This window comes from Podarcis bocagei, assembly GCF_964188305.1.
Source record: "Podarcis bocagei genome assembly, chromosome: 11".
Lineage (NCBI taxonomy): Eukaryota > Metazoa > Chordata > Lepidosauria > Squamata > Lacertidae > Podarcis > Podarcis bocagei.
The window spans coordinates 18,555,399-18,578,183 of record NC_138136.1 but is presented as its reverse complement, the minus strand read 5'-3'; the positions used below and the strand labels follow the sequence as shown (position 1 = coordinate 18,578,183).

Genomic DNA, 22,785 nt, shown 5'->3' with positions numbered 1-22,785 from the left:
GTAATTGCTGGGGACAATGTTCTACTTCACCACCCTTTGCACAGATGTGTGTTTCTGTTTCCCCATGATTCATCCATGAAAACAGCACGAAACAACTGTATACTGGTATAACACCCCAAATATCACCACTTTTTCTCCCATGATTTTCCAAGTTAAGAGGGCTGCAGGTTGATTCCCCCCCCCCTATAATCAAAAAAGATGGAAATGGGCACTAAAAATTCACTATATTCCATTTGTTTTCTGGTAGTGGCTTTTTCATAATGTGAAAGCACAAATGTAATGTGAAAATTAACAGGGAAGTGTCAGGGAAATGGAATATGCTGTCATGTGAATGCAACTAGAGAAGGCAAATGACTTGGCCAAGTTGTGGTTGAATGAAAGGGGCTATGACATGGGTATTACCACTCAGACCTAAAAATGAATAAGAATGACTGTGTGGCAAAGGAGGGTGGCCTTTGAGTCCTCTACACAGTGCTTCTTCCCTGGACATTCCACTTTCCTGATTTTAACTTCTGTTTATCTTGCAGAAATCAGGCTTCTGTGTTCCGTTTCAATATCACTGTTACAATGAAATATGAGCCAGCATGCTGTAAAATGTTTTTACTAAGGAATTTTGATCAGAGAATTTGCAGAAAGCCAGTTAGAGCTCTAGGACCATGCTCTAAACAGCCATCTCTGCTTACAGAAACTGTGATATTTCCAAAGTTACAGCAACATGGATTTATAGCCAAAGAAATTAGTTACAAACTGTGCACCATAATAATGTCTCAAGGCTATCTCTCTATGCTTGTGTCTGCATAGGACAGTGATATAAATTAAGCACTGATCAGTAAACAATACCTTTGGGCTGCATTTGTATTTCTTGGTTAAAACTCAGCATGCAAATAAAGCACAATAAATTCAGAGGCTAACATTCTGAGCACCCCGTCGTCATTGCTGTTTTGCCTTGCTGGTGACGGAAGAAACTGTGGCCCAGGGATGGGAAATACAGGGAACATCCTTGAATACACACATTTGTATGCATGCGCCTCTACCAACCATATTTAGCCAGTTGAGTAACAAAGGCTACATTTCTCTATGCATTTACTAAGGGGCAATCCCCATTGGATACAATGGTACTAACTTTGGAGTATATATCCATAGGATTACTATGTAAATGCTTCAACAGATGCTGTTAGACTCAACTGTGGGGTAGACATTACCATTAAATCATTTTATAAATGTCTGCAAACTACAGTCGTACCTTGGAAGTCGAATGGAATCCATTCCAGAAGTCTGTTCGACTTCCAAAATGTTTGGAAACCAATGCGTGGCTTCTGATTGGCTGCAGGAAGCGCCAACCAATTGGAAACCGCAGAAGCCCCATCGGACATTCAGGTTCCAAAGAACATTCACAAACTGGAATAATCACTTCTGGGTTTGTGGCGTTTGGGAGCCAAAACGTCCGAGTACCAAGGCATTCGGGATCCAAGGTACAACTGTATATAGAAAGAACACAACATGCAGTGGCAAGCTTCACACATTTTGTTAGTTATCATTCTTATTTTGGATCAGTGCTAAAGGATAAATCAGTGTGGAACCTGATGACCTCTGGATGTTGAATGGCTGTAACTCCTGCCAATAATAATAATAATAATAATAATAATAATAATAATAATAATAATAATAATAATAATAATAATATTTATACCCCACCCTTCCCGGTTTAAAAACCGGGCTCAGGGCGGCTAACAACAAATATAAAACATTGACTAAAATGTGACAAAAACAGCATAAAACAACATAAAATACAACATAAAATGCAGTATCAATATCAATAAAATTAAAAAATTCAGGGGTCATTTTTTTGAGGGGGGGAATGGCCACTGGTATACTGGCTGATGAGATTTGGAGCCCAACAACATCTGGAGAACCACAGGTTCTTCATCCCGTAAAAAAGAGAAGAGAAATTTTCTGTCCAGCATTCCTTAATTAAGCTGCAGAAATTTTTATCACTAATTTATTCACACTAGGTCAAACAGCAAACTATGTATGTGGAGCAGTACGAGATTTGCAGCAGCAAGGTTTCTTAAAAATGTGAATTTAGCCGGTTGAGCATTTTTAGTGAACTTCTTCATTACACTTTTCAGTAACTGTCAACAAAATCAACAGCAACAAAATGTCAAAACAACTGAAATTACCCATGAGATTACCCTCCACCTTCCTAGGATGTTTTCAGTACAGTTCTCAAGCTGCAAAAACACTGGCTCTTTGCTTTAGGCAAAGCCACTGTGATAGTGGCAGGAATGTTGAGTTTGGACATGCGCATCCCAGGTAACTTTAAAATCCCTGTTCAGCCATAAAGTTCTTGGAGTCATATTCTCTCTGCATAGCCTATCATACAGGGTTGCTATAAGGATAAAAAAACTGAGTGCAAGCTGCTTGAGTACTTGTAGGTTTGGCAGTATAAATGTTGAATAAACTATTTTCACAAGGAAATTAACAGTAGAATGTAGATCTGCAGTGCAAGTGGATGACATACATTCCATACTTTTTCATTATCTTGCTATTGATGAAAAACAATTCTTGCATATAAATAGGGGAAGGGAAGTTGGTGATACTTTATGCACTGCAACATTTTCAGTTCAAGGGAAATTTATTTACGGTAGATAAACCTGAAAATCAATGTCTAATTCTATTACTGCATATTTTTAATAATAATGATGATGATAATCCCACCAACCACACATGGTTGATTTAGTATACTTTGGGGGTCAACATCTGAACAGAAGCTCATTCAAAGGTTGGTTTACAGAGCATACAACTAATTCAGAAAGCAAATGGTTCAAATGTAAATTTAAGAAGGACCATTGCTTTCAGCAGTGATGAATACTAAGTAACACTATTTCAAGAAGCAATCAAGGTCCCTAACCAATTTTTCTATCTTGGTTTTGTTTTCCCTCTATAGAAAATTTCTGGTTAAGTTTTCTGAGATATCCCCTATCATCCATGTGTAAAATGAACAATCATTTAGAAGTAAAATAGGAGCTAATACCACGTTGCTGGTGTTCAAAAGGATTCTGACTGCAATGTGCAAAGGATTCCTTGTAATTAGTTTTTCTTCGGCAATACATAATGACATAAATCAGACTTTAGAGTTTATTTCTGAAACTAAAACCCATGAAGTAATATGGAAGTAATATCTGCTTGCCTGATGGAATGATCTCCCCTGTTCTTCCCCTGCACATTCTTCTGAGGGTTCCTCTGATCTAAGAGAAGGAATTTAGGGGAAGTGCAATGAGAGGAGCAGGAGGGAAGCCCTGGTGCTACCAAGATTCCATGTGCTGGCTTCTACTAGTTTCATCTGGCCTGGAGTGTGTCAGAAGAAAATGTATTTTGAAACAAAATACTGAGGAATTCTAAAATACAAATTCAAGGCACAATATAGCACCATAAAGAACACAAAGATAATGGAACACCCAGAGGAAATGTGAGTTGCAAGGGTTTCAAAGAAGCAGCTTATTGCAATATTTGTATGGAATAATGATCTGTGGCTAGAGATGTACTGTATTTTTCGCTCTATAAGATGCACCAGACCACAAGACACACCTAGTTTTTGGAGAAGGAAAACATGAAAAAAATATTCTGAATCTCAGAAGCCAGAACAGCAAGAGGGATCGCTGCACAGTGAAAGCAGCGATCCCTCTTGCTGTTCTGGCTTCTGGGATAGCTGTGCATCCTGCATTCGCTCCATAAGACGCACACACATTTCCCCTTACTTTTTAGGAGGGGAAAAGTGAGTCATAGAGCAAAAAATACAGTATTTTTTGTTCTGCCCTGTGTTCACCACATGCAGCACTGTTTCCATTCCATTGCAGTTCGTCTTCCACCAAGGAGGATCTTCACTTCCCGCTGCAGCAAAATTGCATAAATTAAGTTGCCATCACATTATTCCACCCCATTTATTTCAATGCAGGGAAAATACAATGCAAATTAGTAAAGGAAGATGTAATCAATTATGCATTGTTTGCAGATACCAAGAGTGCATAAGGATTGTATTTGCTGGATTGTGTTATGTTTTGGACAATGGACGAATTAGCAAACATTGGCAATTTCCTCCCATTGCCATTTTCATCAGAATTCTTCAATATCCCTCACTGTAGCATAGGCTCGGCTCTATAAAAAATTGCCCTGACAATCCACAGAGCTGAGGATGCAATCTGGGCAAAGTGCTTGTCAGACCCGTGGAAGAGATGTGAGCATATGCTTAATTTCCCCCTTGAAATGAATAAAACTGACAAGCGTTTAACTTTGCCTGGGTTGTACCCTAAATTACTAATGGCTACATTTGGTTTTAATGTGGAGGGCTTGTATAAGAGATATTTGCCAGTATGATGTAATGGTCAGATTAGCACGAGGGAACGGGAACTTCAGGCACACAGTCGCGAAGCTGATTGAATGACCTTGAGCTATTCTCTCTCAGCCTAGCCTACCCCAAAGGGTTGGTGTACAGACGAAACACATGAGGGGACAGAGTCATAGATGCCGCTTTGAGTTCTTTAGAGGAAAAGTGACCTATAAATGTAAAAAAGAAATACACTGTGCACATCTAATGGGTTTTCCTTCTATTGGAATTCTGAGCTCAGATGATGGCAGTTTTCGTGTGTTTTTTTGTCATTAATAAGACTTTCTATAATCTGTTCTAGCTGGTGGCGTTATTGTATTTCACTCTTCATGAATATTTCTGTCAAATACCAATTGAATTTTGTCATCTTATCTTTTGTAATTAATTGCCTTGGCTGCTGTTATGGATTCTTTGCTCTTATCCATTTCAAAGCTAATAGTTCACTTCAAGTTTGACCTGCCAATGTAAGCTCTCATTTTGTTGTAATCTTGCCTTTTCCCTTTGCTCTGATAGCTGTCTTGACATTCAGGGACGTATGGAGTGGCAGCAGGAGAGCTCGGTCCCCAGAGAGACGAGGCAGAATATGATTACATTTTATTCCTAGGATATTAATTCAGGCTTCTCAGGTAGAACATTTTTTTTATGTTAAAGTCATTTGCCTAGGAAGTTTTGCTAGAAGTTTTCCAGGAGGAAGGAACACAGCTGCCTTCAAGCATGCAAGAGCTGCCCTTGCATGTTTTCAAATTGCTGCTGCAAACTTCATTGGGAGTGCAGTCTGAAAGCACAGCCTCCTTTGTGTGAGCTACCTCTATGTTCACAGTTGAGAGATTTCCCCCTGTTGTTTTCTTGTCTCCTGCCTGATGTTGTTTAACTCCTAGTTACAGCCTTGTTAAAGGTGTTTAACTGTGATGCTTTTACAAGGGTCTTTTTAGTTCTTGGTACCATTTCAAGAATGATTTAAAGTCTCTCCTTTTTGGTTTCCCCTCCCTCTAGCAATTGTTTGGGTTGTGTTCAGTGTAGCACTAAAGCTTAGTCTCCATCAGCGCAGCAGACATTTGAAACCAAGCTCACCACAACAGAGATTAAAGCAAAACATTTTAACAGGATGTTTACATCACGGGCATGGCAGAGGAGGAGGTGCAGTGGTGGAGACTGCCTCCCCATCCTGACCCTTCCAGGGAGAAGGAAGAGGAAGACAGTATAAATTGACAACAGTGGTTTGTGGAAGGTCAGAGGCAGATGAGGGGGAAAGTTGGGAAATAATGGGAGAGGAGGAACAGGCAGAGTCGGAGCAGCAGCTGGCTGACACGTTGTCGCTAGAAAGCATTCCAGACCCACTATCTCCCAGAACCCGGTGAGCCTTAAAAGTAGGAGAGCAAAGAGCTCAAAGACAGGGGGCACCATAGAGGAGGTGATGATGGTGACGAATGAGGAAGTGGGAGAGAAAGGTGTGTGTGGAGATCCACTTGGGACAACGCCATTATCCAAGAGGTTGAGCTCTATAGCCTCTCTCTGTAAAGTTTGAAATAAAAAAGGACTGTAAGAACCTTTCCTTGTCTTTATACTTTCCTGGGCTACCAGCTGGGAGCCGCTGGCAACACCCTGACTATTTAAAATCTAGCAAAGAAGAAGCAATGCTTTCTGGGCCGAGTTCCAAAAGGATGGGGACACCCCCCAAAAAAAGGCACAAGGTTTATTGCGCCCACAAGTCTATTAAAGCTTGCAAGCAGGTCTTCAGATGCTGGTCTTAAGGTTCAGGTGGGTTCATAGTGGTGCAGGTGGTCCTTCTATCAGCTTGGTCCCAAATCATGCAGGGCTTTAAAGGTCACCACCAGCACTTTCAGTTGAGCTCAGGATTTATATGACGGAGTCAAGGAATGAATAGGCAGCTGATGCAGTTAGTACTGTATCGGTGTTACAAACTGTGAAGGTCTGGCATGCACAGGTGTAACAGCAACTGCATTTCTGCATTAGCTGAAGTTTCCAAACAAAAACAGCTCCATGTATGGTGCATTGCAGTAGTCTAGCTGGGGTATGACCAGGGCATGTGTCACTGAAGCAAGGTGCAAAACTCTATGCACACTTTCCAGGGTTTGTTCCCAGTGACTCCTGTTTTATACTGAACTCTGAGATGTACAGTACACAGGGACCACATCCTCTTAACTCATCTTGATTTTGTGCTAATTGTGAGTTTTCTCCTTGAGTAAGGGAGCTCTACTAGAACAAAGTGTTTGCAAATTCCCTTTAAGAATATTTTAAATTCATAAATATGACACTGTTCATTTGTGAAGCACAGCTCTTGCATATTAATTTTTTCACATCTGCACTTTGCTGTTGAGTTAGACGTTTAATTTATATTTAGTTCCTGTAAAATGGTTTTCTCCATGAGAGAAAGTAATTAGTTTTGAGTGCCATAATAGTTGGAGGGAATTTCCAAAGAATTATGAAGTTTCTGTGGTGGAGATAGAAGTATGGACCAGATATTCCTAGGAACAGGAATACGCTAATGAATGAAAGTGGAAACAAATTAAAATGTAAGTTTCCTTATGTGATCAGCACCATGCATAAGGTGTATAATCAAATGAAATGCATTAGAACTGAAGCAATGCACACTTCAGTAAAATTATTTCTGTGGTGACTCTTGGTTTCAGGCTGATCTATCATATCCTCCCCTAGTTGCCCAACACATTCTCATTGAGGTTAGATTAAAATATATCTAAATGATTGAGCTGCATTAAATTATAATCCATAGCTATGTGGCAGCTTTCCTTGTAATACCCTTTGGCTTAGTGATATTCCTGTTCTTTTGAAATTGACTTTACAATGTTACATCGAGATCTCATTACTGCCTTTGTGAATGATAAATATTTCTTAGGTGTAGCTGAGCTTTCTCTAGGATGGATATCGTAGTTGCATTAATAGGAACATGCATTTTACTGTAGTTGTCAGTGTAACTCTGATAGGATTCATGTGGAATTAGCCTTTAGGACTGCAACAAAAGAGTCATTTCTTGCAATAATGCAAGTAGAATTGAAGAAGCCATTTACTGTGTGTGTGTGTGTGTGTGTGTGTGTGTGTGTGTGTGTGTGTGTGTGCCTGCACACACTGACCATGGCTTGGATCCAAACTTCGCATCCTTTGGTGGAAACATCCTAACAGTCAGCTAGTGTAGATCCACTTAGTTGACACTCCCTCTGGCCAATGGAAAGGAGGCTGCTTTGCCAATTCCCCCTCCCTCTGCAGCCCCTTGCAACCTCACAAAGTCTGCTGAGAGCATTAGGCAGCCCTCCAGAATAGTGTGGGATGGGAACTGTGGGCTACAGGGGAGAATTGCAAAAGCTGTCACTTGTGGGTTCTCCCTGCCTTTGCGGCTAGAAGAAGCCCTTCCATTCATAGATGTCAAAGTCTGGATTCAACTCAGTATTTGACTGGTTGGTTGTCCAGTTCACCCACCCTTCTCTGGAAATTGCAGAACCACAGGCTCATCCATCTTGTACTGCCTGATGTATTCCACTACTTCCAAAATAAGCAGCAAGACAGCAAGTAGCTCCAGTTCAGCTCTTTAAACTAACTGCTGGCAGAATAACCTGCGCCGAAACTTCCAAGACAGCAATGAAGCCAGTAATGTGGTTGAACTTCCTACTACGAAATGAGATTTTGTTTATACAAATGGGATCCCTGTGCAGTGTTTCTGAATTGCCCAAAGCATTATGGACAAGTTATTATATTGCTTTTCCCATGGTGCTCCAGTTTAATTAGCCATTTTCCTCGCCGTGTCAACAATCTCTCTCACACATCAGGCTCTCAAGAGGCTCGGTATTTCTCGCCTGTTGCCACTCTGAAATTTAAAGTATCTTTCATCCTATTTGGCCACAAATACAAGCAGGCTGTTAATCTTTTAGCAGCCCTTTGCATAGAACTATCATGCTGTCTTAGGAGCCAAAGGTAGAATGGAATAGAATTAGGTAGTGATAATAACTAGATGCTTTTTATTGGTCACCTGAGAAAGTCTCTGACTAGTCCCTGCTTCACTAGTTGCAGGAATACTTTGTATTTGATATGCTAATTCTAGAGAGTTTGGTGTAATTGCCAAAGCTGCTTGTATAGCATTAGAAAGCAAGAAAATTATCTGTAATAACCTGCATTCTCTGTCCTTTGAAGAATAGAATTGCATCACTTTGAAGCTTGGTGAATTAGTGAGCAATGCAGCATGCCTGCTTTCAACACATGGTAATGTAAATCATTTTGAAGCACTCTGTGGATTATTATTATGTTCCTACTTACCTATATGAATGCGGAGTGTGTGTTGCACTATGTTGTAATATGAAAAATTGTAATGTCCCTTTCATGTTACCAACATAGTTATTTGGTTCTGGTATAGCAATGGGCTGAATAAACTGTTAATGCAGATGTCTTGGATGCTAGAGTTATCAGCAAATTGACATGTTCAGATCTTTCTGCATGCAACTAGTTCTGGGCAACAAAGGAAAAGCTCCATGAAAAGAACATGAATTTATTTCCCTTGCTGTTGTTTAGTCGTTTAGTCGTGTCCGACTCTTCGTGACCCCATGGGCCAGAGTATGCCAGGCACTCCTGTCTTCCACTGCCTCCCGCAGTTTGGTCAAACTCATGCTGGTAGCTTCAACAACACTGTCCAACCATCTCGTCCTCTGTCGTCCCCTTCTCCTTGTGCCCTCAATCTTTCCCAACATCAGGGTCTTTTCCGGGGAGTCTTCTCTTCTCATGATGTATCCTAAAGAAGCGAATTTCACTATTGCTTATGCTGAAGCTCACTGGGTTGTATCTGCCATAGAAACATTGCAGCAAAGTGCCTTTAAAATAGCATTTTAAAATATATACTACCGGCCTTTTACTTCCAGAGACAAATAAATGGTAGTAACAAAAACAATAAAGAGAAAAGAGGTAGGGGGAAATTCACATTTAAATTTAGTTAAGCAAGGGATGAGGGTTGTTTTATTCACAGTATTAATTGAGACTTAGCTGGAATTAGGGGCAGAGAAGCACAGATGGAACTGAGGTGATCTGACAAGCTAAGTGTCTGAGTCAATGGATAATGGGCTATAACTTAGAATTTCATTAAATAACACCCTCCCAGGTGCTTTTTAAAATAGCTTCTGGACTCTTCACCTGACCCATATTTCTTTTTTGGTGGCAGTCCATTGTCTATTGACCTTGAACAATGCATTCCCCTTGTTATTAGCTCCATCTTCTCTGATAGTAGTGTCTCAAATAAAAGGAGAAATTAATAGCTTTCCTTGTGGGGAGGGAAGGGTTGAATAATCAGTTGATATTCTCTCTAGTTCTGAGGAGTGCGTCCATTATGAGTTGCATTCAATAAACTTGTGCCATTTCTTCATGGACCTCCAACTGCACAATATGGCCCAAAATCTGTTCTGCAGGGTCTTCCAAACCTTCCAAAGCAAAATGGGGAGACAGGTAAAGGCATAAGAAATCCTCTTGTGCAGGTGGAAGTCTCTGCCCTAATGGGAGAACTTCATTGGATACATATGGTATAGTTTACTCATTTAAAAAAAGGTAAAGGACCCTTGACAGCTAAGTGCAGTTGCAGACAACTCTGGGGTTGCGGCACTCATCTCACCTTACAGGCCGAGGGCGCCGGCACTTGTCCGCAGTCAGTTTTTCCAGGTCATGTGGCCAGCATGACTAAGCCGCTTCTGGCGAAACCAGAGCAGCACACGAAAACGCTGTTTACCTTCCTGCTGGAGCAGTACCTATTTATCTACAGTGGTACCTCGAGTAACAAACACCTCAGGTTACAAATGCTTCAGGTTACAAACTCCGTTAACCTGGAAAAGTTACCTCCAGTTGAGAACTTTGCCCCAGGATGAGAACAGAAATCGTGTACTAGCGGCACAGCAGCAGCAAGAGGCCCCATTAGCAAAAGCACGCCTCTAGTTAAGAACATTTTCAGGTTAAGAACGGACCTCAGGAACGAATTAAGTTTGTAACTAGAGGTACCACTGTACTTGCATTTTTGGTGTGCATTTGAACTGCTAGGTTGGCGGGAGCTGGGACAGAGCAATGGGAGCTCAACCTGTTGCAGGGATTCAAACCGCCGATCTTCTGATCGGCAAGCCCAAGAGGCTCAGTGGTTTAGACCACAGTGCCACCCGCATCCCTAGTATACTCCTAAGGACAGTACTATTCTAAGAATTCTAACAATTAGTTTTTGCACCCCTATCCCCCACCCTTGGAATTGCACGGTTGTTTTTTGTTTTCTATACACAGCTATCTAGAGAGCATTTGTGGCTTTAAAGGCAGTGCCCTGTAGATATGAAGAAATCTTTTAAAGTATTTTTCCCCTGAAGTTCTTTGATGTTAGCTCATGTACGGTAAGTATCACTCTTTTCTTTCATACTGGCCTATTCATTATTCACATAGTAAATATTTGATTTTCCCTAGCTGAGCTTTTCCATCTGTATACGTTGAAAATCTCTACACTTTTTTTTTTTTAAAAAACCCTCTACATGAACTAACTAACTCAGGTAAAAAGCTCAGCTTTTTTATTGTCCAAGGAAAAAGATGTCTATTGAATAATGTTCTGAAAAAATCCTATAGTTCTGACTTGTTTGAAAGCCACTTATACTTGGTTAATTCTCTTCCATTTTTGGACTAGGAAGGTATAATCTAACATTCAGTTATATGTTACTCAAACTTTTTAGTCCACTGTTGCATGGCAGACTGAATATTAGACTTCTGTGCCTAATATTTTGAGATGAAGTTTGAAAGTGAGTTAAAAATGTGTTTGAGTATATTTGTGTGCTGTATCATGTTTGTGTCAGACTATTTAAGTACAGTTTTTATCAGGATGTAACTTTTGAAAGTGGAAAATGCCTCTCTTATGGGTTTGTTTTTATCGCTTAAATACTATACGGAAACATTTGCTCCTTTGCTCAGTGTAAGTGAAGTCCATGGTCAAACTGTAACTACTTGTATCCAAAGCATATTATATATCAAACAAGCAAATTAAAAATAGTTTATCTCCAACCTCTCCAAACTCCAGCAAAATCAAACAAACAGATAAATAAGAACATACCCTCGCAATGCTGACACAAAAGCTCTGCACGTACACTAAGCAAAAGAATGAAAAATCACTACCCTGTTCTTTCTCCCCCCTCCCTACAACCTCATAATGTCTATGACAGCAGCGTCTCACACCAAATCAATTGAAAACCCCAATCAATCACACCCAATCAATTGAAAACGGAGACATTGTACCCTTGTTAAATAATAATAATAATAATAATAATAATAATAATAATAATAATAATTATAATTATTATTATTATTATTATTATTATTATTATTATTATTATTATTATATTTATTTATAGGCTGCCCATCTGGCTGAGTTTCCCCAGCCACTCTGGGCGGCTCCCAACAGATTAAAAACAGAATAAAAAAATCAAACATTAAAAACTTTCCTAAACAGGGCCGACTTCAGATGTCTTCTAAAAGTCAGATAGTTGTTTATTTCCTTGACATCTGATGGGAGGGCATTCCACAGGACGGGCGCCACCACCAAGAAGGCCCTCTGCCTGGTTCCCTGTAACATCGCATCTCGCAGTGAAGGAACCACAACAAAAACCACAAAAATCTTTCAGTTAAACAACTGTATATAAAAAAAGCTTATTTCCTTAGTTTGTCCTCAGATTCTAGCAAAGAAATCGTTGCTTTTGCCTCGGTCACTTTTTTGTTAGTCTGGAGAAACCAAATCAAAAGCATACTGGCTGCAGTCTTGTGAGAAGGGCAAGAAAAGAAAAGGGCTCAGGAGGGCTAAGGAAAACTCAAGATGGCCCACCTCCCCACTTGTCCTGCAGGCACATGCCACATCACCTGCAATCCCCCCCCCATTCACCCCACCTTGCAAAGATGCTGCCCACCAGTGCTCAGGATGGTTTAGTGTTGAATTAGTTTTAATTTTCTGTATTATGTGGCAGAATATATGCAGTGTGCATGTACAATGAAATGTTTTAGAATGAACTTTCTTTCTCAAAGCAATACCTAAAATATATGGAGCATTTAAACATTCAAAAAATTAGATTTTTGCTTTACCATTTTACCATTGATGCATCAGCTCCTTAGATTTTATACATGTTGCAATTAAGTGCAAAGGTGCAGGCCAAAGTAGTGTTAAGCACCTTCTCGGTTATAAGTGCACCCACTAAATAGTTAAGACGAACCTAGCTTTCCATTGGTATTAAATTGCGTTCCAAATGTGGTTTCCAAGCAATGTCAGATTCATTGATCTATACATCAGTGTCACTCGAGTCAGCACACTTCAGAAGATATACAACAGATATTATCTCCAACCTTTTAGGGCTAAGTTGCATTATCCTTTGTTTTATATTTATTTGCCTCCAAGATTCATGCATTAAGGGGTTGGTATTTATTCCTTAATACTACATAGCACTTACATCTCAGGCACAAATGCAAATATAAATGTAGAAGTTATCTCATAAAAACCACCAGTCATTCCTAGACAAACACTTAATCTACTCTGCATTCTATTGCTCTATTTTTCATCTTGTGCCAGTATACTCATTGCCACAGTTGCAATCTCAGGTGAATTATTGCACAAACTCGGTTGCTCTGGATATGTGTGTAGGAGCACAGAACCAGAGGTGGGCTGCACTAACACCCCACTTTGTCTCACCTTCCCCCCCCCCCATTGCAATACTTTCTGCCTGTCTAGTTGCTTTCATGTCAGCAAATGACACACACACTACAAGATGCCATAAGGAGAAAATATATGGACTTGTGAAGAAGAGATGGCCAAAAAAATCTACTTTGAAATATCCCATGCTGCACAATAATATGAAACAACTGGGGGGGATGTTTCTTGGGAAGCATGATAACGATCTTTAAGATAAAGGATTATTCTCAAGAGTAAATGAGTAACTGACAGTAATCATCGCTTAGTTTCCTGTGAGCTCTTCTTACAGTAATGTTTGATAGTAGGGATAAAAAGGTAAAGGTAAAGGTACCCCTGCCCATACGGGCCAGTCGTGTCTGACTCTAGGGTTGTGCGCCCATCTTACTTAAGAGGCCGGGGGCCAGCGCTGTCCGAAGACACTTCCGGGTCACGTGGCCAGTGTGACGAAGCTGCTCTGGCGAACCGGCACCAGAGCAGCACACAGAAACACCTTTTACCTTCCCGCTATAAAGCGGTACCTATTTATCTACTTGCACTTAAGGGTGCTTTCGAACTGCTAGGTGGGCAGGAGCTGGGACCGAAAGACGGGAGCTCACCCCGCCGCGGGGATTCGAACCACCGACCATGCGATCGGCAAGCCCTAGGCACTGAAGTTGTACCCACAGCGCCACCCGCGTCCCGATAGTATGGATACTCGAGTACAAAAAACATGTGCTGCTTATCAAGCATAATAGCTGCTTGAGTATATTGAGTAAATGGCCTCGGTCCAGTATACCTGAAGGAGTATCTCCACCCCCATCTTTCAGCCCAGACACTGAGGTCCAGCTCCGAGGACCTTCTGGCGGTTCCCTCACTGCGAGAACCCAGGCAGAGGGCCTTTTTGGTAGTGGCACCCGCCCTGTGGAACGCTCACCCATCAGATGTCAAGGAAATAAACAACTATCTGACTTTTAGAAGACATCTGAAGGCAGTCTTGTTTAGGGAAGTTTTAAATGTTTGATGTTTTATCGTGTTTTTAGTCTTCTGCTGGGAGCTGCCCAGTGTGGCTGGGGAAACCCAGCCAGATGGGTGGGGTATAAATAATAAAATTATTATTATTATTACCTTTGGAGGGAAGGCAGATTGCACTGTGTGTGTGTGTGTGTGTGTGTGTGAGAGAGAGAGAGAGAGAGAGAGAGAGAGAGAGAGAGAGAGAGAATTAGGACTGGATCAAGATCCTATTTCTGTACATTTTTAAAGAGGGAATACGGGAACAGATTTTTGCATGAACGCTTCATAGCCAGAACATGTATTTTGTATTTGAGCATCCATATGAGAAGGCACAAAAATTCAATGAGAGGCAAGTCTAAGATTTCTAAAGTTATCTCTGCTAGATAGAGGGGAGCAGGTGTTTCCTTTTTCAAGGTAAGAAGGCTTCAATGAAGCCATGCCTTAGCATAGAATGAATAGGTCAGTATGATACTATCTGATCATGTGGCTGACCTTCGACTTCTACCCTGAGGTAAAATTATTCTACCTTGTTTCTACTGCATTTTTATGTTCAGGTTGTTTTACATCAAAAACATACGATATTTACTGTATTTTTCACCCTATAGGACGCACTTTTCCCCCTCCAAAAATGAAGGGGAGATCTGGGTGCGTCCTATGGGGCGAATGCAGGCTTTCGCTGAAGCCTGGAGAGCGAGAGGCTTCAGGAAGCTCTGCGCAACCCTCGGGAGACCGGCTCCGAGGGTTGCGCAAAGCTGCCTGCAGTCCCCGGCTCAGCACAGCTCTGCGCGGCCATCGGGAGTGGGGCGCTAAGTCCCGCCCCGCTCCGGATGGTGGTGCAGAGCTGCCTGCCGTCCCGGGATCAGCGCAGCTCTGCGCGGCCACCGGGAGCTGGGGGCGAAGCCCGCCCCGCTCCAGATGGCCGCGCAAAGCCGCCTGCAGTCCCGGGACTGCAGGCAGATCTGCGCCACCATCCCGAGCGGGGCGCTAAGTCCCGCCCCGCTTGGGATGGCGGCGCAGAGCTGTCTGCCGTGCCGGGACAGCAGGCAGATCTGCGCCGCCATCCCGAGCGGGGCGCTAAGTCCTGCCCCACTCTGGATGGCGGCGCAGAGCTGTCTGCCGTCCCGGGATCAGCGCAGCTCTGCGTGGCCACCGGGAGCCGGGGGCGAAGCCCGCCCCGCTCCAGATGGCCGCGCAAAGCTGCCTGCAGTCCCACCCCGCTCAGGATGGCGGCGCAGAGCTGTCTGCCGTGCTGGGACAGCAGGCAGATCTGCGCCGCCATCCCGAGCGGGGCGCTAAGTCCTGCCCCGCTCTGGATGGCGGCGCAGAGCTGCCTGCCGTCCCAGGATCAGCGCAGCTCTGCGTGGCCACCGGGAGCCGGGGGCGAAGCCCGCCCCGCTCCAGATGGCCGCGCAAAGCTGCCTGCAGTCCCAGGACTGCAGGCAGATCTGCGCCGCCATCCCGAGCGGGGCGCTAAGTCCCGCCCCGCTCCAGATGGCGGCGCAGAGCTGCCTGCCATGCCAGGATTGAAGGAAGATCTGCGCCGCCATCCCGAGCGGGGCGCTAAGTCCCACCCCGCTCTGGATGGCGGCGCAGAGCTGTCTGCCGTCCCGGGACTGCAGGCAGATCTGCGCCGCCATCCCGAGCGGGGCGCTAAGTCCCGCCCCGCTCGGGATGGCGGCGCAGAGCTGCCTGCCGTGCCGGGACTGAAGGAAGATCTGTGCCGCCATCCCGAGCGGGGCGCTAAGTCCCGCCCCGCTCCGGATGGTGGTGCAGAGCTGCCTGCAGTCGCGGGATCAGCGCACTTCTCCTCATCGCCAGCCCCACAAGCTCGGGGGATAGCGGGGAGGCAGAGCGTGCCTTCCCACTGTTCCCCGAGCTGGTTCTTCCAGCCCCGCACCTGGGGGGAAAATATTTTTTTTTCTTTATTTCCCCCCAAAAAAACTAGGTGCGTCCTATGGGCCGGAGCGCCTTATGGGGCGCAAAATACAGTATGCCTTTTTTCTTTTCTTTTTAAGCTGAAGCCTGGAGAAACTGCCTCATCTTGTGGAGTTTTTGATTTGGGTTTCAGGACTTATTCAACTCGAAATTAAGATGCAAATCGTGTATCGTAGTTATGAAATTGGAATGCCTAACCCTTAAGACTTAAAGCAAAGGAAGAGTGCTTTAAAATCAGTGTGGTGGGAATAGAGGGTAGGAGGTGGCTATATTGTTCTGTATCGAAATGTTATTAAAGTGTTGAAACTTTTGAAATTCATTTTTTTTCTTAAAGAAAAAAAATATTTTTAAAATTTCTGCCAGAATTACAGGCCAGTATATTTAATTTATCAGAGTTCTCTTATACTTAAACAGATTGTTCCTGTTCCTGTTTGTGTGTGCAGTGCTGGGGAAGGAAGAAAATGAAATTTCACATATGTGCACCCATGCAAATGCAACGACAGGCTATAGGAACTTAAATGGGTGTAATTTGTCAGTTTGCATTTCTTAGTGCAGAAAGTATTGATCTGGTGTGTAGAGATCTTTCCTAATCTACTTAATTCAAGAAGCTTATAGAAGCTTCTCTCTGGGAAAGAAGAAACAAGCAGAAGGTTCATGATGTTTGGGTTATTCCTTCAGAGAAACTGAGTACAGCTGGTTTAAACTGATTCTGTAGTCTCTTTCTGTCAAGGTCATGCTGATTATAAAAGTAGGGCCAGAAGGAGCCTGGGTTTCACATTCTCTTTCTATTCCTTCAAGTGTGGTGTTCTTTGTATAGTACAGTGGTACCTCGGGTTACAAACACTTCGAGTTACAGACTCCGCTAACCCGGAAATAGTACCTCGGGTTAAGAACTTTACCTCAGGACAGTGGCGTAGTGTGGGTTGTCAGCACCCGGGGCAAGGCAAGTAATTTGCGCCCCCTAACCCGTGGATTTGCGCCCCCTAACCCGTGGATTTGCGCCCCCTAACCCTAACCCCCAGATGTTGCGCCCGGTGCGGCCGGCCCCCCCTGCACCCCCCACGCTACGCCACTGCCTCAGGATGAGAACAGAAATCATGTGAGGGTGGTGCAGCGGCAGCGGGAGGCCCCATTAGCTAAAGTGGTACCTCAGGTTAAAAACGGACCTCCAGAACGAATTAAGTACGTAACCAGAGGTACCACTGTATGCTTAGTGTTAAGGCTTTAGTCTTATTTTAAGTTATTGTAAGTTTAAGTTAAGTCTGCTGCAACTGGATTTCTTATGGACAGTGCCAATCCTGAATGTATTGAATTTGTGACCATTATGCTCATTTGCCTTCAGTAGCAGTATAGCTCTGCTGGGTGAAATATTAATTGCCTCTGGTCTATTTGGGGGGAATCCTGCAATGTGTTTTAAGTTTTTACTCTGCTAACTATACGTTGGAATCCGCTCTGGATCAATATTGAGTAGAATTCCATGGCAGCAATTACCTCCTTATTATTGTGAGCTTAATAGTATCACCCCTGAATGTAAGCTAAATGGCCAAATCTTATGAAGCTCTTCCACTGAGGGTTATGAGATACTTCACTATAGGAGAAATAGGCTGATGTATGGATGAGGATTATACCGGGTCACACATTTTGGAGAGCTGCTACCAATTGGTGTAGACCAGGTAGCGCTGTGGGTTAAATCACAGAGCCCAGGACTTGCCGATCAGAAGGTCGGCGGTTCGAATCCCCGCGACGGGGTGAGCTCCCGTTGCTTGGTCGCTGCTCCTGCCAACCTAGCAGTTCGAAAGCATGTCAAAGTGCAAGTAGATAAATAGGTACCGCTCCAGCGGGAAGGTAAACGGTGTTTCCGTGTGCTGCTCTGGTTCGCCAGAAGCGGCTTAGTCATGCTGGCCACATGACCCGGAAGCTGTACACCGGCTCCCTCGGCAAATAAAGTGAGATGAGCACCGCAACCCCAGAGTTGGCCACGACTGGACCTAATGGTCAGGGGTCCTTTTACCTTTACATTACAGGCAGATGCAAACTCGGCCTTCCAGACGTTTTGTGACTACAACTCCCATGATCCCTAGCTAACAGGACCTGTGATCAGGGATGATGGGAATTGTAGTCCCAAAACATCTGAAGGGCTGAGTTTGCCTATGCCTGGTGTAGACTAACCTGCTGTCCTCTGCAGGGTATCTTGAAGACTAGCTCTGCTGTATACAAAACTGAGCTAGATAGGAAGACTTATATGGTACAAGGCAACTTCCTTTTTGTACATTCAAAAAGTGCTCACCATCTCTGGATAGCAGGGCTGGGAAGGACGCCTAATAGAGATATTAGGCAGCTACTACCACCTGAGTAGGCAACACAGGGCTAAATTTGCCAATGATACAAATCAATACAAGGCAGATCCATATCCTTGACAGACAATATTCTGCTTCTGTTGAAGTTGCAATGATGCTTTTGAACATTTAACTGGATTTGGAGGTTCCATATATCAAGCCTGCAGTGTCACATCCAGATTGATTTAAGGGCATGTTTGCTCAATGAATATTAGCACTGAAGTTTTTTCCCCTGTCTACATCAGATTGCAAAAAATGGAGTTTGTCAAGAACTGGCAAGCAACAATACGTGACTGATGTACTGCATTTGGCTTGGTAGGTCGCTCACTGTGCAGACCCGACTTGTAATGTGATTTGTCAATCAAAGCTGGGCCTTCTGGAGCTTGCTTTGATTGGGTTTAGTCTGTGAACCCAAAAGCACACAAATGAAAAATAAGTTGCATTGGATGGAATTTGCATATTAAACATCATCAGCGTTGTGGCTGTGATTGCATACACGCAGCATTTTGTTCTAGTATCAAAATGGAGACTGAGTAGTTGTTTTGTCCACACACAATCTGGATCTGTTTCGTATTGCTTGTCCCTGAAATGCATTTCTTGAGAAACTGGGTTCATTTCTGAAATATACTCGAAGTCCTGCAGTGATTTCATGCTCTTTATTGCAGCTTGTAAAACAGTGATTGAATTTCCCCCCAAACCTCCAGCTTTTATATACATTCTTTACACAATGAGTCCCATCTGACTGACTGATTCTGCTTCCGTCCTGGAGCCTGATTGGGCTGCTACTGCAGTCCAATCAGTTGTTGCATTCTACGACCCTACCAGCCTAATAAGCTGATTAACTTCCTCCTGGGGTCTGATTGGGCTGCCGCTGCAAGCCAATCAGTTGTTGCATTCTAGGATCCTACTTGCCTATTATTCTAGGATTAAAGCTTAGTACATAACAATTTCAAAAATAAAAGCTCATTCCAGATTGACTATGAATTATGCTGTATGTCCATCTGGAAGCAGATGCAGGTGATTTTGGCAATGGAGATGGTGGTAAATCCCCATTTGCCCAGTGATGTTATGGGTGAGGCCATATATCAAGGTTGAGATTTCCACTTTCTCCTTCATTCAGCTGGGATATTTTCAGGGAAGAAAAGGCATGGAAAAGGGGAGTGTTTTCAAATGAGTGTCAGGTAACCTCACCCACTGTTGTGGATGGCAGGGTCTTGAATGAATCTAGATTGTAAGTGGCATGTTGAGAATTAGCATGAACAATTGCAGGTGGAAAAAATATACACTTTTGTGCTACAGAAGGCTTAGCATGTGTTAAACTGCTGTGGTCCTTGATCACATGTACTACTTGCAGACTTAACCCAGGGTAATTGTTGCTTATTTCTGTTATTTCCACCCCTCCTCCCAATAAAATGAATTTTAAGTGATTTCATAAGACATAATCAGTGTAACCTTAACAATGGCTCTGTTGTACCCTTCATTGAGCTAAATTATTGGATACTTTAGACCAGGCATGTCCAAAGTACCGGTCCGCCAGTTGGTTTAATCCTGCCCTTGTGGCAGTTTACTTCCTGGGGGAAAATCCTAAAAAAGCTCAACAACTTCAATCCTAAAAAAAAGCTCACATATGTTCACTTCATCAAATCTGGTCCTCTTTGAAAAAGTTTAGACACCCCTGCTTTAGACATTTTCAGTTCATGCAAATAGTGTCAATGCTTACCAATGGTTAGAAATTGGAACAAATGCAACACACACCTGTCAAAAATAACTGTTTCAAGGTATCATATCAGTTATCTCAAAAAGGCATTGTGTTAACGAAAACCACATTATTGGATTTTGGTATACAAAAAAGGCTTTAGTAGGTGACCTTTATAACCTGACATACTGTAGTAATTTATGAACGGGTGTGAACTGTACACTGTGGCAAACTATAAATATGCGAGTTTTGAATTTAATTATGGAAATTAAGTTAAATTAGAGGATGCAGTAGTGAAAACAAAACAGAGGCGACACATAGAACAATAACTAAAAACAAAGGGGAGGGAATCCACTTATCTAAAATTCTCACATCTTCTGATTTGGGGAATGCATCTAGGAAGTGGTCTGTTTAGAAGCAAAAATTGTGAAATATATGTACAGCCATATTTTTCTGCAATTGCATAAGAAACTACAGTGACCCTGAGAACTTGAAACGTAATCCTTTTTCTATGCTCTGAGAGAATATGAAAGAGCTGAGAAATGAGGGGGGGGGACTTTAAACATTCCCCTTTCTTTGTACTCAAATAGCTGTAAACCAATCTTTAATCTTTTTAATATTTTCTTTCTTTTCTTCTTTTAAAAAAAGACTTGGTTAACATTCTCTGCCGAGATGGAAAACAGCAAAAGGATAATTGCTTGAAATTATTTGCACATACATTTTGACTTTCTCTGGCAGTTTTTTCTGAGCATCCCTCCCCCCTTTCCCCATGTTGCCTATTTTTCAGCCAGCTTAGCAAAAGAATTTGGCCACAATCACCTGGGATGCTTCACCTTCGGAGCGGAGTCATGCAAGAGTATGTGCTCTGAATGCACAGTATTCCAGTCTCAGCTCCTGCTATCTCCAGCCAAAAAAAATTTAGCAGCAGGGAATGGGCAATTGCTCTGCCTAAAATCAGGGACAGATTCTGCCCTTCAGATGACACAGTACTGGGCTAGGTGGTTTAAAAGGATCACTTGGGATATGGAAGCATAGAAACAGAAGGAAAAGCCTCAAAATGATGCCTAAAAATAGGAATGTATAGAAGATACAATAGACTTAGCATATTTTGGTGGAAACAACAGTGGTGAGTGTTTGAGGGAGGAAGGGAGAGAGCCTGTCACCAGTAATGGACTGAACGAGGGTGAATAGTTGAAACTTAATCCAGATGAGACAGAGGTGCTCTTCTTGGTCAGCTGGAAGCAGAACAGGGAATAGGGATTTAGCCTTTGCTGGATGAGGTAGCACTCTCCCTGAAGACACAAGTTCACGTTTTGGGCATGCTCCTGGTTTCTGAGGAATTTAAATAAGTACAGAGAATATTATTTTTACATTAAACAGAATTTAGAACACAAAGAACCACTATTCTATGAAACCGTGTCTTGCCTATGAAACTGCATGTTCAGTTTTTATGCCTTATACCAGCCACCCCCCCCCCACTAACCTGGTGCCCTCCAAACATTCTTGGACTCCAGCTCCCATCATCACTGAGCATTGGGCATGCTGGCCGGGCCTGGTGGAATAGGTAGTCCAACAAATCCTAGAGGGCACCAGCCTGTGGAAGCCTTCCTTGAACATTTGAGCAAAGGCAAAGATGATGGCGAGTGGGATTGCCTTTCCTTTAACCCCCCCCCCAGTTTTTATTACAAATTGTGTTTGGTTTCCGTGCAGGTGGTTGACCAGATTGACACCCTGACTTCAGACTTGCAGCTGGAGGATGAGATGACAGACAGCTCAAAAACGGACACGTTGAACAGCAGCTCAAGTAGCACAACAGCATCCAGTTTGGAGAAAGTCAAAGTCCGAGCCAACGCGCCCCTCATCAAGCCCCCGGCCCACCCGTCTGCCATTCTCACCGTGCTGCGGAAGCCGAACCCACCGCCCCCTCCTCCGCGGCTGACTCCAGTCCGGTGCGAAGACCCTCATAGGCCAGTTATCCCTGCCAACCCTGTAAAGACTAATGGGACTCTACTACGAAACGGAGGTTTGCCGGGTGGACCGAATAAAATTCCCAATGGGGATATATGTTGTATACCGAATAGTAACGTGGACAAAGTCCCGATTCAGCCTCTGATGCACAGGTCTGAGAAAGACAGGTGCCCGCAGCCTGGAACGCGGGAACGGGTACGATTCAATGAAAAAGTCCAGTACCATGGCTATTGTGCAGACTGTGACGTTCGGTATAATATTAAAAACAGGGAGGTTCACTTGCACAGCGAACCTGCCCACACGCTGGGAAAGCTTCCTCACCAATGCCCTCCCTTGCCACCACCACCTCCTCCACTTCCTCCTTTTCCGTTAGAAAATGGAGGGGTGGGAATAAGCCCCAGTAGTAGCTTTCCTCCTCTCAGACCTGCAACTGTGCCTCCACAAACTGCACCAAAACCCCAGAAGACCATCTTGAGGAAATCGACCACTACAACAGTGTGATGTATCCCACTTGGAAAACTCTCTTATTTTTTTCCTTATGTATAAAACATGAAAAAGGTAATGAGCACTTTCTACTCAAGCAATAAAAAGCCCAAATATATTACACCCTTTCTTCGATGAAGTGGCATAAAAATCACATGGTGAGTACAGATAAACCTGGTGTCCGATCCACAAACACATTTCATGGTTGAAAATTATAATTATTGTTGTGTAAGTGATCACTGGTATTTATTTATTTATTTATTTATTTATTTATTTATTTATTTATTTATTTATT

The 22,785-nt window shown here is 43.0% G+C and overlaps 1 protein-coding gene and 1 long non-coding RNA gene across 6 annotated transcripts in view; one reads left to right on the top strand and one right to left on the bottom strand.

Annotated features, from left to right (window-relative positions):
• Positions 1–22,785, bottom strand: part of LOC308597875 — a 991,146-nt gene that overhangs the window by 468,146 nt on the left and 500,215 nt on the right. The gene's annotated exons all lie outside the window — the stretch shown is intronic.
• Positions 1–22,785, top strand: part of PRR16 (proline rich 16) — a 162,945-nt gene that overhangs the window by 102,588 nt on the left and 37,572 nt on the right. For 4 of the 5 annotated variants that reach the window (XM_081213859.1, XM_081213861.1, XM_081213858.1 and 1 more), the window contains exon 2: positions 21,750–22,648. In XM_081213859.1, the coding sequence (XP_081069985.1) occupies positions 21,801–22,508 (708 nt within the window). In that variant the 5' untranslated portion in view covers positions 21,750–21,800 and the 3' untranslated portion in view covers positions 22,509–22,648. The remainder of the gene's footprint in view (positions 1–21,749; positions 22,649–22,785) is intronic. The other variant, XM_081213857.1, reaches the window with a different exon arrangement.